The sequence below is a fragment of the Diadema antillarum genome, unplaced genomic scaffold (genome assembly GCF_040938485.1).
Source record: "Diadema antillarum isolate AM-2024a unplaced genomic scaffold, OU_Dant_1.0 seq00001811_RagTag, whole genome shotgun sequence".
Taxonomy (NCBI): domain Eukaryota; kingdom Metazoa; phylum Echinodermata; class Echinoidea; order Diadematoida; family Diadematidae; genus Diadema; species Diadema antillarum.
Genome location: NW_027272486.1, coordinates 410,001 through 424,298, shown reverse-complemented (window position 1 = coordinate 424,298; position 14,298 = coordinate 410,001). Strand labels below are relative to the sequence as shown.

The following is a 14,298-nucleotide window of genomic DNA, read 5'->3' as shown; positions in this document are numbered from 1 at the left end:
TCAACAAAAATGGTATAGACTGTACATATTGTAAAGTTAGATTAACTTTTTGACAAATTTTGGTTAACGAAATAATACTACTGTTCTGCTGAGGAGCAGCATATCTAGCAATCACTGGATGCAAAAAAAAATAAAAAAAAAAAAAAATAAATGTCAAACTCACCTAATGACCTGCTCTTACAAATACAATGTCATCTTCACTTCAGTTTTATCAATTTTATATGACTCTTTCCAAATGTAATTATTGTACTTTAATGCTTTAGAATATCATGGCCACCACCACGTTAGCTTTATAGGCCTTTGCCTCAATTGCTCAAACGTTGTCAACTCCTTTTGTTGTTGTTGTCCGACAACGGTGCAAGTGCTTGATAAACGTTGAGGGCGCCATAAACAATATTCTTCTGGCAACATTGATTTGCCCATAGCAGATGTTGCATCTTCAATGCTTTTTTGTTATGGATTAAATCAACTGAGAGACAGGCAATATTTTCCAATGTGACCTTAGAAACTGACGACCACAAAGGTTTGCAGAAGTTACGCCCAAATTACAAAGTGTAGCAAAAAAAGAAAGAAAAAGAAATACTTCGTTCCAGGTTTAGTGTGCATAACGCCATGGATGAAAAACAACCTGTCTGAATGCCTCGGAGAATGGATCATCACCTTCAGAATCAAGTTCTTCAAAATATGGCGTTACCATATTATGGTCTTCATTAAAATGCGAAGTATCATCTTATAGTCGTGAGATCGTTTGGTCAAGGGAAGATAAAGAGCTAAAGTTTCGGCAAGTTCGTGTTATATGTCAATTGATACTCAATGAAAACCATGAGCCAATAGCCTCGTCATGCAACTGCAGCAAAGTTCGTGGTTGAGGCTAGAAGCGTAGTCTCTTCTCAGGGCTCGCCGTGATTCTGTATCTTTGGACTGTCCTCTTCCTTATTGGACAGCTCAGCCATTCCTGATCATGGGAAAAAATAAAACAAAACAAGACGGTTTGACTTGGAAAGATGTTTAAAGTAACCGTAATGAAATACGCTAAAGGATTCATCATCACCTATAGTGTATGTTTTGTATTACGTCATGACGGTATAGAGGAGACATGTATGCTATTGTTGCAATATGCTATGAACAAAATGAAACAGAACCCTTTAAAGAGACTGATTAGAAGGTCACGTGATAACAAACACTTCGTGTTTTGACTTGTGCACTTGGTCAAAGCAAACAAACATTCCTATTCACGACTACTGTACTACGATAGCACTGGAGAAATAAACGTGTATATTACTGGAATAAAGCGTACAACGTGAAAAGTTCATGTGCCCCCCCTTTTTTTTTCAACCCTGAAACGAAACATGTTTAAAGTTCTTTCAATAGCTGGTATATTGCAGAGGAAGGTAATTCAGACCTTTCCTCAGAATAATAAAACTGGAAACTTCTTTATGATGGAGGGAAAAACAACACTACAGATTTCCAGTGAATTTATTCAGATCCTGAAAATTCCAAACCGTTATTTTCGGTCCAAAAGGGGAGCGTATTCTCGAGTGTGACGAGGTTAATTTTTTCATTTTTTTTCAATCTTTGAGGTGTATAACCGTACGATTTTAAACACGATATTGGGAGACATTATTCTTCTAAATCTGTTTAAGCAAATCACACTCTATGACAGGCTGCTTTTATTCATTACGGTGGATTGTCTTACTGTATTGTCCACCACCGTCCTCTAATCTGGCCGAGGTTGGGTCGGGGTCGTGATGGAGCTCGATCACGAAAACGTACATGTAGCCTCCCAAGATCGCCCCGAGGATGGGACCGATGATGGGCACCCACCACCAGTGCATGCCGTTGGGACTGGAGATCGATGACATCGGAGTGACGTAAGGAACGTGAGGATAAAAATGAATTAACATAATCATTATACCGTAGTAATTATTGCATGTGTATTGTGCTGCTATGATCCCTTACTGTTTATAACCAAAGATAACCATCAGTCATATGGGTATTTTTGCGATGGTGTTTCATAAAACGACTCGCTGAAATTTTGCACTCGCGGACACGTTATACAATAATAAAGCTACTAGTGTACTGACTTTGTAAAAGGTATGGGTATAAACAGAAACACAGACCTTTTCAGTATTCTTTGTATAGTGGATCCACGCAATCAAATTGCGTGGATATTTTCCTTTTGGGATTAGTCAACTTACTTTTAATTGTCAGGAAAAAGAGATTATGTAACATTCTACTCTGCGTGTCAATCAATTTTAGTAGATGGAGAAGTTTGAAAACATTCGAATGAATTTGTGCATCTGCCCTTCACTTCTTCCTGATGATACTTACACCCAGACCTCCTTGCCGTAACCAGCACACGCGGTGAAGATTCGTGGGCCAAGGTCACGAGCGGGGTTTATGGCATAACCGCAGTTGAACCCGTAGCAGATGCCGATGTTGAAGACCACCAGACCGATGAGTAGCGGCTCCATACCGCTAGGGGGCGCGTTGTTCTTCTTGTCCGTTATGGCAAGAATAGCGGACATAAGCAGCGCTGTGCCGAATATCTGCAGGTTATGATTAAGTCATCGGAGAGACGAATAAACGATTCTAAACGTATCCTTCAGACTGAACTTTTTATAGTTGTCAATTATAGACAAAACACTGGATTGGAAATATTACAGTTTAAACTGTAATTTTGTTATATGCATGTTTTAGGTTTACAACAACTCTTACTGCCATCCGGAAACCTATACTCTTTTTGAGAAACGATGTATTTTGCTTCGGTAACTATTTTTCATTTAATTTATTTCATTTCGTTAATTCAATTTTTAACAAAAATGATATTACACATAAGAATTTGAATACACATGATTACAGAAAGTCAATACAAAATTGTAAGTAAGGAAAATGATGATATTAATTGCTGAACTAACAAGACTGGGCAAATTGCTTTAAAAAGGAAAGAAAAACAAAAAGAAATAAACACATGCAAACAAACACAAGGCAGCTCTCTTGTGAAAAAAAAAAGACAAAATACCTTTCTGGCTGGGTATCTACATGATACGCCTTCCTATTGACGACTCTATACTCTAAATATCAGGGCATAGACATAATTATGCCTTGATACTTCGCATAGTCATTGTCCTTGTCATGATATCAAACTATTTTAGATGCTTTGCGTCTTTAATGTTCTCAAAGAATAACAAGAAAACCGTTGCATGTAGTATTGTAAGCAATTGAAAACGAATATTCTATATTTATCATAAATCGACTTGTTAGGCATTCAAGTAAAAAAAAAATACAAGCGGGTGTTTTTCTTTTTCTAAACTTTACTATTCTTTGTATTAACACGCTGAGTCGAGGGTGCTGCCAGCATTTATTATGTGGTAACAAAATTTATATATTTATAGGCCTATTTCCCTCTCTCGCTTACTGCATCTCTTTCATTAACATACAGCCTAATGCATTGGCTGCGTAATTATTTAATTAGTTTGGCTGATATCAAATTAGGTTATTCATTCCAACCTGAGTAATCGCAAACACTCTTTGAGATGGCTCTCAAGTTGTTGTTTTTTTTTTGCATTATTTTGTTATCTCTGTCAGTGTGTGACCCATCTCACAAAAGCATAAAGTCTTGCCAAACTTTAATCGTCTCGAATTGATATTTCTGAATTTTCAAGACTCTTTATAGCTCTCTTTATAGGTTGGTGTACCAGTAGATGAAGAGAAAAACGATGCCCGGTTAGTCTCCTACCTGATCACCAAATCCGCTCCATATTGACAGAAAAGGCTGTGGGTAAGTAGCAAAGATACCCGCTGTGCCGTTGGGCCCGAGAACTGCACGAGTGCCTCCGTCGAAGGCATTAATTGCGTCTGGAATTTAAACATTGTGAGAAGCTGTGTAGCCACATTTTCCTTACAGTCTGTACTTGACAAACTAACGAACATTTTAAGTGACAAGAATTTAGCAAACATCATTATCAATAACAACGCATCTTGCCTTCATCTTTAGAGGAAGGAGAGACATAAAGAAATAACAACCTCTCTGGAGTGAATAAAAAATTAACGATATCGGATAACATGGTCTCCAAGCATGTGATAGTCCACAATTTCCCTTGATTATTTCATTCTTCACACAGTTGTTTCACCATCCATAGCGCCCCCTATAGATAAGACAATGACGTTTCATCACTGGAAACAAGGGTGTCATAGCATCAGAATGAACCTTTCAGTTGATTTCGAGTTGATATCATTTTCACTGCTCATGCGTATATTCTGTGTCAGATGACATATAAACTGAGACAGATGCCTCTGATACAAAAGAACCATGTGATTATAGGTCCAAAACATTTTACATACTACGTAATATGTCGTATTAATTTCCTAATAGCACTAAAATCACATGGAAATAAGTATTATGAAAATGGAATATTATCACCTTGATGATTACAAGAAAATTTCGTGTGATGACCAGCAATCCTTTACAAACTCTACCCACGTGGGTGAAGGAAATTTATGTTGACAACATTTTTTTTTTTATTTTAGCCTTGATTAAGAACAATTTTGTTTTTTTCGTCATTTTCAAATTCATCCGCAACGACTTTTTTTTTTTTGGGGGGGGGGGGGGGGGGGGTGGTGGGGAAGAAAAGAACTCAGTAACCTATCAAATATATATGCAATTTAGCTCTAAATGAAAATAAAAATAACTTCGACATTTTACGAAACTCTTCCCTGGTCAAATCGTCAGGATAAAAATGCAAAACAAGATTTGAAAACGAGATCTTAGACCAGTTTTTGTTAAACGAGTCGAATAATAGAAAAATAAAGAAAGCTAGGATATTTTCTAGAAAACAATGTCTTGTTAAATGAGGGTGAAAGTATCAATGTCATATTTCGTATCATGTTTATCTTCTCATATCATTTATGAGGTGATACACACGATCGAGACAAAAATAGTTACACAGAAAGACTAGGCGAAAGGTTGGGATATCAATGTGTTTGGGGTAGAATGTTTATTGATTGTACTCGGGATATAAACATGTATACAGTACTTCGAATGAATACATTTCAGTCACGGACTTCGCACTGCAAAAGGCATAGAATCAGTCACTCAGAGCTCAAGCTTTCATTCAAAACGTCCCCTTTACATCTTTCTCTCTCATGAATTCATTGCTTACATTCGTGTAAAAAAGAGGGAACGTGGCGTGGCAACAGAAATAAAAAGGCAAGCAGATAAAGAAACGAATATCGGGGTTTTAATAAGAAGCAAAGTCAAAAGGCAGAAATGTAATCATGAAAACCTGAACAATAGCTGAAAAAGCTAATTGACGATATGCCAGTGTAATGAAGCGACCAAATGTAGTAAGCGTACATGCGAAAAGAAGAAGAAAAAAAGAAGGATTGATAGCTATGACATTAATGCCACCGATCGAATTAAAGTTCTTGATCCGGAAGTTGTCAAGATCTAATTACATTTCTCCGGAAGTGAACGCCTTTACTAGCTGACCTTTGATAATGTCTAAAACGAGCGTCCTACTTTCATTCAAAGGGGTGAAGACACAGATATCTGGAAAGTGAACTGATTCCAGCAAAACAGGTTAGTAAGGGGCTCAGTCAAGGAGAAAGAAAATACCGACAACATGGAAACGTATATTTCACAACACTATCTCGGGAAAGCGAAATCGGCCCTTAACATCAGTAGAATAATGACACAGCGCAAATAAACAGTTCAATATTCTAGTGTTATAGTAGATCTGGTTTTTTTATATCCTAGCCAGAATCCACTGAGGATGTTATATCAATGTCGTATATTTCTTGTTATGTCTATGATCGAAAAATGAGAATTTAGTCTGTTGAATTATTCTACCCGATTTCCCGAAAGAGAAGAGAGTAGTGGACGGCCTGGCGGAAGAACAGAACCAACCAACAAAAAAGTACAGACTCCGTCACTCAATCGTGAGGACAAGATGTTAGCGGTATCATTACCATCATCAATATTTCTTCATGTTTCTTGTCTTTATTTAAACCCTGCTTTTTTTTTTCTTTTATGTAAAACGATTCTATCCACAGGCTACGGAGTGATGTTATTATCATCAGCAGTGTCCGTGGCAGTCAACAATAGGATATGACTTGGGTTCCGATGATAAACATGGCCCAATGTGTAAAATCGCCCAGTGTTTGTTCCAATTAGCTGCGTGACAACTCAGTTAAATTCAACTTTTTCTACAGAACAGCAATAAAGCAAAGCAAACGATGGCTCCAGTGTAGTCTGCAAAGACAGATGTTTCCTGTCGTCAATTTGTACGGTTTCCACACCGATGGGAAGATTTTTGGCAACGTATGTCAATGATTCACGCAATCAATTTCGGACAGTCTAGTGGTGACAGGCCTTTTTGGCCGTTTTTCGTCAATTGTCCGAAATCAAACTGGAAAAGAGATTAATTCCTTGCCTACAAACATAATTGCGTTGCCCCCTTTTTTTAAAGGGAAGATCTCTTGACTCTCCTTGGCAACTGACAACCGTCGTAAAAATCGGCCAAAATAGGTTATTGTTCAGAAGCATTTGGCAGATTTTCCAAGCCGTGTATCATTATTACAATGGTTGAACAACATTGTTCACATGCAATAGCCATTTTACAGAATAGATTTGGATGTCAATGATAAGGACGTAGCTGAAATATTATTGATAAGGTGAAGGAGAGTCAAAGGCACATGTTTTTAAGATGCACCTGAACTTCGTCATATGCTATCACAATAAAAAAAAAATCTTACAAACTATAATATGGAGCAGTAATCTAGGCAATAGAGGAGACTGCTACATCAGAGTTGTGTACTTCAGCTTACATGACATCAAAAGCCTGATCTATACAGTCACAGACAGCAGAAAATTATCTTGTGCCTTTGGTCAAGTCAGCAATATTACAACATTATGTGGACATTATTCTCATTATTAGATGTAGGGATTGGCGAATAGAGGAGGGAGACATGTATATTCTGTTCGTAGAAAGACAATCCCTTAGTCTGTATAATCGTGGAAAAAAATACGCAAAATCTACTGATCTTCAATTCCACAACGGAATATAAATTTATGCTGAAGCAATGTCTTAATTCCGAATATAACATGTAGGACATCCCCCTGTCATTTGCAGTTTTACGATGTCATAATCATTACTCCGTGAAAAGCCTTGCTACATAAAACATTTGAAAAGGAACGATTATTTTGATTACTGCACGCAGTGACCAAAGTGCAGATGGCAAGGGATCAAACTCACGACCAACTCGTCGGCGTATTGAGCAAATAACATTAGGGCAACAAACGTCTATTAATAGAGTAATAAAATACTCATTAGATAGGGCACATCACTATCAATCACAATACGTGATGAAACATTCAACATGCAGTGGAATGATCTAACGAGGTATCAACTTGTTGTTTTTGTGTTTTTGGTGGTTGTTGGGTTTTTTTTGGGGGGGGGGCAGGTAAGGTTTAGGGTGATTACAATGAAGTGGAAAGGTGTTTTTAGTGTATCATTAGTAATAAAGCGAAAAATTATTCAAAACAAGAACAAAATTATACAGGCGATTCTCACAGCAGCAAAAAGACCCGCACGCCCACCCCCATCCCTCCAGAGAGCTAGTGAATCTTTTCAAGAAAAACAAACAAACAAACAAGAACATACAGGAACGGAACATTCCAATCTGTCAAAACGCGACAATTTTCACGTTATCAAATCTGACGTTCTCTCACTGGCCACAAACCCCCAAACCCGCCCATTGGCTTTCATGCTCCGCGGCCCATCCCGTTCTCACCTGAATAGATGCCAAATACAACAGCTGCGGCCACGAAGGCCCCCACCATCTGAGCCAGAATGTAGAGCGCCACCTTCTTCCAGGGGAATCGACCCAGGCAAGCGAATGCCAGTGTCACTGCCGGGTTCATGTGCGCACCTGCGACAACAACAACAAGAAAGCGATGTATTGTGATAATATGTAATCTATTCACTATTAAAAACGATGGTGAAACAATCTCGCATAGTGTTTATTCGTTGTGGGAAAGACTCTGTTACTTTTAACGTGTCATACATGTCAGAACGTGTCAGACACTCGGCTTATTGAGTCACTGTTTACTCCGTGCTGCTTCATTGGACATACTCCATGGAAGATTATCCGAAGTGTTGCTTAATACACATAAGTCCTGGAACACGTAATTCGGCAATAGCTGACCAGAAATGCACAATTCCCGCTCCAATTCATTTTGTTTTATTTCATTTCTAGCACATATCAGTACAACATTTGGATACACATAATAACACAACAATGCAATGAAAAACAAACTATGAGGAGTGATACAATTTTGTACATTTCAAGACAAATACCGAAAAACATGCGAAATTGTTGGAAATGGAGTGGACTGCTGAAAAGCAGAGCTTATAGTCTGCAGTCTCCTCCAGATTGACTGGGCAGTGCTGGAGTCAAGTTTCCCCAGTTTGCAACTGACTTCTTTTTTTTTTTTAACTGATAATTGACTGCTTGATTTTGCAGTGACATTTCGCAGTAGAGACACATTACCTAGTTTGGTATCAACTAATTGAATTCGATTTGTGTGATATTTACTTTAATTTGCTTCGTTATCATCACAATACGTAGGTGTCATACATTAGATTTGTCATGTTGGTTTTCGCCCTTGATTCACTACTTCACACGCCATTGCCATTACCTGATACGCCAGAAGCGAAGTAAGCTCCGAGTGCTACACCGACACCCCATCCCCAGTTGATAGAGAGGAAGCCGCCCTTGGTCCCGTTGCTAAGGACGGACTGTGCGACCGAGGCATCGCCAAAAGCCTGTCAAACAAAAAACAAACAGAAAACAACCCCAAATGAATGAACAGTGATTGACAAGACTTGAGCGAATGAATAGTAGCAAACCCGATTTCCGTGGGGAAATTATACATACAAAAACGACTCCATTTATTACAATGTGAATTCCCTCGGCGTTTGTCCAAGAATTGTGTATGAATGTGTGCGTGTGTGGTATACATATTTTTGAAAACATTTCTTTTTTTATTTTGATGGAGAGCAAACTTGATTGAGACGAAATGTGGATTATGACAAAATCAGTGGCTTTGAGATAGAAGGAATGCCATTCACAACTCCGTGTATAGTGAATGATTCGTATCCGGATCAATTGAACGGGTTACAGGGACATACTCTGAACTCTATGGAATGCATGTGGATTTACAGCAAGAAAGCCAACAAGCAAATGGTAAGAGACAAACAGCCACAAAAAGAGCAAAACAGCATTCTCTCTCTTTATGACGGAATAATGACACAGTGTGGGTCAGAATAATAGGACAATAGTATAGGCAGAGTGTATCCAACAGAGTATAAAACTTTGCCAATACCGCATTTGAAATTCGATCCTTTATCATCATCACGAAAAGAATGATACTGTATATGCATGTTTCTGTGACACACGCCGAGAGGGCGAGTACGTACTTAATACTTTGTTGTGGACGGACAACTATGATGTGAAACAAAAATGATAACAATGAGGTGGAAGGATGAACTCCGAGGTCACTCTGTACTAGAAGGGAGGATTTTTAAAAAAAAAATCATAATTTGTGTTATGTTTCTCACTTTTTTACGATTTTCATGCACAATAACGCTTACATTGCCAGCAGGGCATCACTGCATTCGGACTTTCTGCAAGACAGGAAGATTGTTATTTGTGAATTAACCTGTTTTCAGTGCAAAGAACAAGCTGCCAATGAAGCAAAACCTCTGAGTGGCGTAGACAAGGTTCATTGCACGTTTGTATGCATAATTAGTGTACATATACAGGCGACCTACATCATCTTTAACACCGTCTTAAACTCAACCTCTTTCAAGCGCGGCAATATTTCAGTCAGTGAAGATGTGAAGACGGCGGACATCTATTCGGTCGCCACACCTCGCATACCGCCCAGCGCCACATCAAGGTCAACGGCAGCCGCTTTAATTTGTCATCAACTACATGATTACTTTAAAAAAGCGCCACTGGACACCAAAGCTCCCACTGTTAGCACTGACAAGCTTAAGTGAGAGTTTCATGGCCTCAGTCGAGTTGAGTTCCCAACAAAACCATCCCTTCCTGGCAATCACAGTACACGCCCAGTCAGTCTAAACTCATCAGACTTTGAGAGTAGGTAATACCATTAAGCAGACAGGCGTACCAGGAACTTGGGCATCATGAACGAGGGTGTAAAGGCCCTGTATTCTGAGCTACGTAGAAAAATGTCTTTAACACAGGGTAACACAAACTCTGTGACAGAATACAAGTAAGACTTTTGACATTTAGGGATGATACGGGAAGCCATACGGTATATAAAGGTGTAGTCATCTTCAGAATTTCCAAATGTCTTTGAAAAAAAGTAACATGCCGGATTTTTGAATCCAAAATAATATTTCATGAGTCAAGAAAAGAAAAAAAAATACTCAAGATGATATCTCGTCTTTGTGTTGGCATTTATTTTCAGAACTTTAATATCAGAAATGTTGTGTAAAAAACAAAATACATCAAGCATGCTCTCTTGTTCTTCTATAACGTGGTCGAAAACGTCGTACTGTGTACTACCATGCACGTTGGTATAACCATGGAGCTTTCGTTTGTAGCTCCATGGTATAATGTATACTCAAACATAACCGTGGCGGAGGTAAGCTAACATTGATTGTAAAGGTGTTTTCAATGAAGTGGATTAAGTAAAATCACGATTACTCAAGCATGAGTCCTTGTACTCGCCACAGGCAACCACTGAAGATTTCTCGCTTGCGCTTTTGGCGCACCAAATCAAGGTCACGCGTTCTTCAAATCACTTACGGACGATGAAGCATGCAGGCGGCCCAGAAATCGGTACTAAAAGAACGGCAAGTGCCATTATGCGTGATTTCCGAGCAACCCAATTTTGGACATTTTGGAAGGTTGCGGAGATCATAGGAATTGTTCCACGTTTGCATCTACACATAAGTTCAGCGTGTCGTAGATGTTGTAAACGAATGCGCAAACGAAAGCAAAAGTATGACTGATAGTATATGTTTTGAAAATGTGGACAATAAACAACATAAAGTTATGTCCTAAATACCTAGCATATTTGCAAAATGAATGATTTTTTTTTTGTACATGCTATACATGGAACCCATGTCACAAGGAGAGTTTAACACGTATTTTATGAATAGAACTCGCTCGCCTGCTTGTAGTCAAACTCTTCAATTCTACCTCCGTTCTTTGAATGTATAAGCAATCCCAGCCAGTTTATGGCATGGTCCGAAATCGGGGCGCATGGCAACAAGAAACTCCCAAACGCGTCCATCACATTCTTACACCCCTTAGAGAGATGAGAGAGGGAAATGAAGCGAATATCTGGGATAGCGTAGATGCATTCATCTCGACCCGGGCACCCCGACCACGGAAGGAGCGACAACTGTCGAAGAACCATCACATTGAATTAGGCAACGCTGCTTAATCTTCCCCGTCCAGTTGTATCCCATTTTCGTCCTGCTGAACTCCAACCAGTGATGCGGAATGGATGTGACCTTTTGGCTTCCTGTACAAGGTAAACATCTCGAATCTTCCGCATCCACACTTCTGTTTACAGACACGCCCTGGTCAACATCACTCTCCGTACCTTTTCCCTGCGAGAGATAGAAATATCTCATTACCGACGATAGACTTAGTAGAGATGACAATGAACTAGGCGATTCTTAATCCACTGCAGCATCTCTGTTGGAGTCAATATGGACAACCATTGAGAACTTTGAAACCAAACATCAGCTGACAAGACAGAAACATCACACGTCTATAGTAATGAACATTTTCACCTATGAATTGACCGGGTGGTTAAGGAAATTAACAGTGCACATCATGTCACAAGGTATCCTGTTGTTATTATTACCAATTTGAAGCAAACAGTAAATCGAAGCGAGGGACAAGGACAAGGGACAGGGACAAGAGAAAAATAAACAAACAAAAAACAAGGAAATAAACAAAAATTAAAAAATGACATAGACATAATATTTATGATAGATAAGCAGTCATATCATACTCAACTTTGTAAGGCATTTTACTATCCGCATCATTTTCCAAATGTGGTATATGTTATCTGGTGTATAGCTAACATAGATGAGAGTACATCGGTAATGGTGGACCAAGATATTGATATTTCATTGAAGGTTATAACGCGCATCCTCCGCTTGGAAGGGATAATCTGATCACTGGTATGCAACCTCACGAATATTTTGCGGCGTTACGGGAGAATTAAACATCAGGAGAAGGACCGCAGGATGAGGGAGAACAGGAGGAGGGAATGTGGCCGAGTCAAAATGAGATCCAGATTTCACTCCTGGGCATTTTTCACTTCATTTAATTAAGTAAAGCACTTGTCGCTCTGGGACATTTTAATATCCTGGTCTTAAGAAAAAGAATGATCGTATACAAACATAAGGGTCTTAGTTTCAAGCATCCTCACATATCATAAACGAAAAAAAAAAATGGTTCAGGCTGGTTGTCGGTAAGTACGTCCTAGTTTTTGCTCTAGCTGTAAGTGTGCGATGGAAAGAAGGAGGTTATACACACAAACAGATTTACGATTTAAAAATTACGTGCAATTTTTTTCATACAAAGAGAATGAATGTTTAGCAAAAGTCGATTTAATGCTGCTTCTTTGGTTTTTTGTCTTCCCCTTCTTTGTCGTCACTTTATTCATGAACTCTATACTCAATAATCATCTTATTTTTGTCCTTGCGAATTATCTGTATGTTAAGTAACTTATCTGCTTGTTAATGCGTGTGTGTATGTGCGTGCACGCGCTCGAGTGCGTTGATCTAGTCAATGCGAACATAGTTATCATTCATGAGAACTTTCACAATTATTATTGATCCGCTGATGAGTTGTCAAACATTTGCATACTAAAAGGCCGTAAAAGTTGATGTTTTAACAAAACAGTATTCTTGACAAGGGAGAGTGAGGAGTGCATGCAAATGATTGTCGTGCACCTTGCGCTTTCGCTGAAATGAAAAACAAAACAATGTGAGTACTCCCTTAAAAATCGTCGATTACGGCATTAAATAAATGAATGCACCACGAGCCTTTGAGAAGCAAATAAAGTCTACCCTGTATATATGTACTGTTTTATAAATAAATTTCTCCATATGTACACCTTCTCGTGATAACATGTCTTCGTTGTCATGAAAGAAATTATCTTTAAGCTGATAAAATTGACGTTGAGCTTCGCTGGTGGGTAGCGTGACGCACCTCGCTCTTCCTGGCTGGGCCCGGGGGCGCCATACGGCTCGACCCATCCTCGCTCCGGGCCCGCCTGTTCACAAAGCCGGCAAGCCTAATGAAAACACCTTTAAAATATTAGATTAAGATGCCCGCAAATCTTTTTATTCCGAGTACATATCTTTGGCCCCATAGACCAGGCTCCATGCAATAGGCAGCAGATTAAATCACCAAAGTAAAGTCTTATTTCTCATGTGTTTATTCAAACCTCCGAAAAGAGAAAGGAGAGGCGGAAAATAAGAAAGAGTATCCATCAGTTCGTTTACAGAGCTTAAGGCCCCTCTTTTCTGAGTCCATTATATCATATCCATATAAGAATAACTGGATAACAGGAGAAGAAGCAAATATTTCTGTAAAAAAATATTGACAAACAAAAATCAAGTTCAAGTTCAAATGTATTTCCATTCGACATAAAATCATCAAACAATTCATACAATGAAAACACATAGATACAAATATATGAATATCAAAAGAAATATACACACATACACAAAACAACAACAAGAACAAGAGCCGATGCGTAAATTCATGTGAATGGGGGGTCAACAGAGAAGAGCAATAAGCCTTGTAAATCGCTGACCCCTAGAAAACATAAATAATGTGTAAAATATATCGGGAGTATAGAAACGAAACTAAGGAGGGAAAGAAAAGGACAGGACTGAAGAACAAATCAAAAGACATATATAAGTGCAATTAAAGTGATCATTCTGAATGAGAATAAGAATTCAGGAGTGAAAGTTTATAATTCCTTTTAAAACTATTCAAAGACGGTTTCATTTTCAAATCAAATGGTATTTCGGTCCATATTAATGGACCTTTATAATAAACTGTATTCTTAGAAATATTTGTTCTCACATGACATAAATGATAATTATTAGCACGACGGGTGTTATAAGCATAAACATTACTATTCAATAAAAATTTGGAAGAAATATTGGAGGGCAATAAACCTTTTGAAAACATATACATAAAAATTGCAAGATTATATTTATTAAT

General features: G+C 38.5%; 1 protein-coding gene across 1 annotated transcript in view; it reads right to left on the bottom strand.

Annotated features, from left to right (window-relative positions):
• Positions 1-370: 370 nt before the first annotated feature.
• The window catches only part of LOC139712490 (aquaporin-3-like), a 37,756-nt gene continuing 23,828 nt past the window's right edge, over positions 371-14,298 (bottom strand). The window contains exons 2-7 of the mRNA XM_071624306.1: positions 8,702-8,828; positions 7,795-7,932; positions 3,740-3,858; positions 2,332-2,549; positions 1,697-1,845; positions 371-955 (exon numbers count right to left, since the gene is read on the bottom strand). Coding sequence (XP_071480407.1) covers positions 891-955; positions 1,697-1,845; positions 2,332-2,549; positions 3,740-3,858; positions 7,795-7,932; positions 8,702-8,828 — 816 coding nt within the window. The 3' untranslated portion in view covers positions 371-890. The remainder of the gene's footprint in view (positions 956-1,696; positions 1,846-2,331; positions 2,550-3,739; positions 3,859-7,794; positions 7,933-8,701; positions 8,829-14,298) is intronic.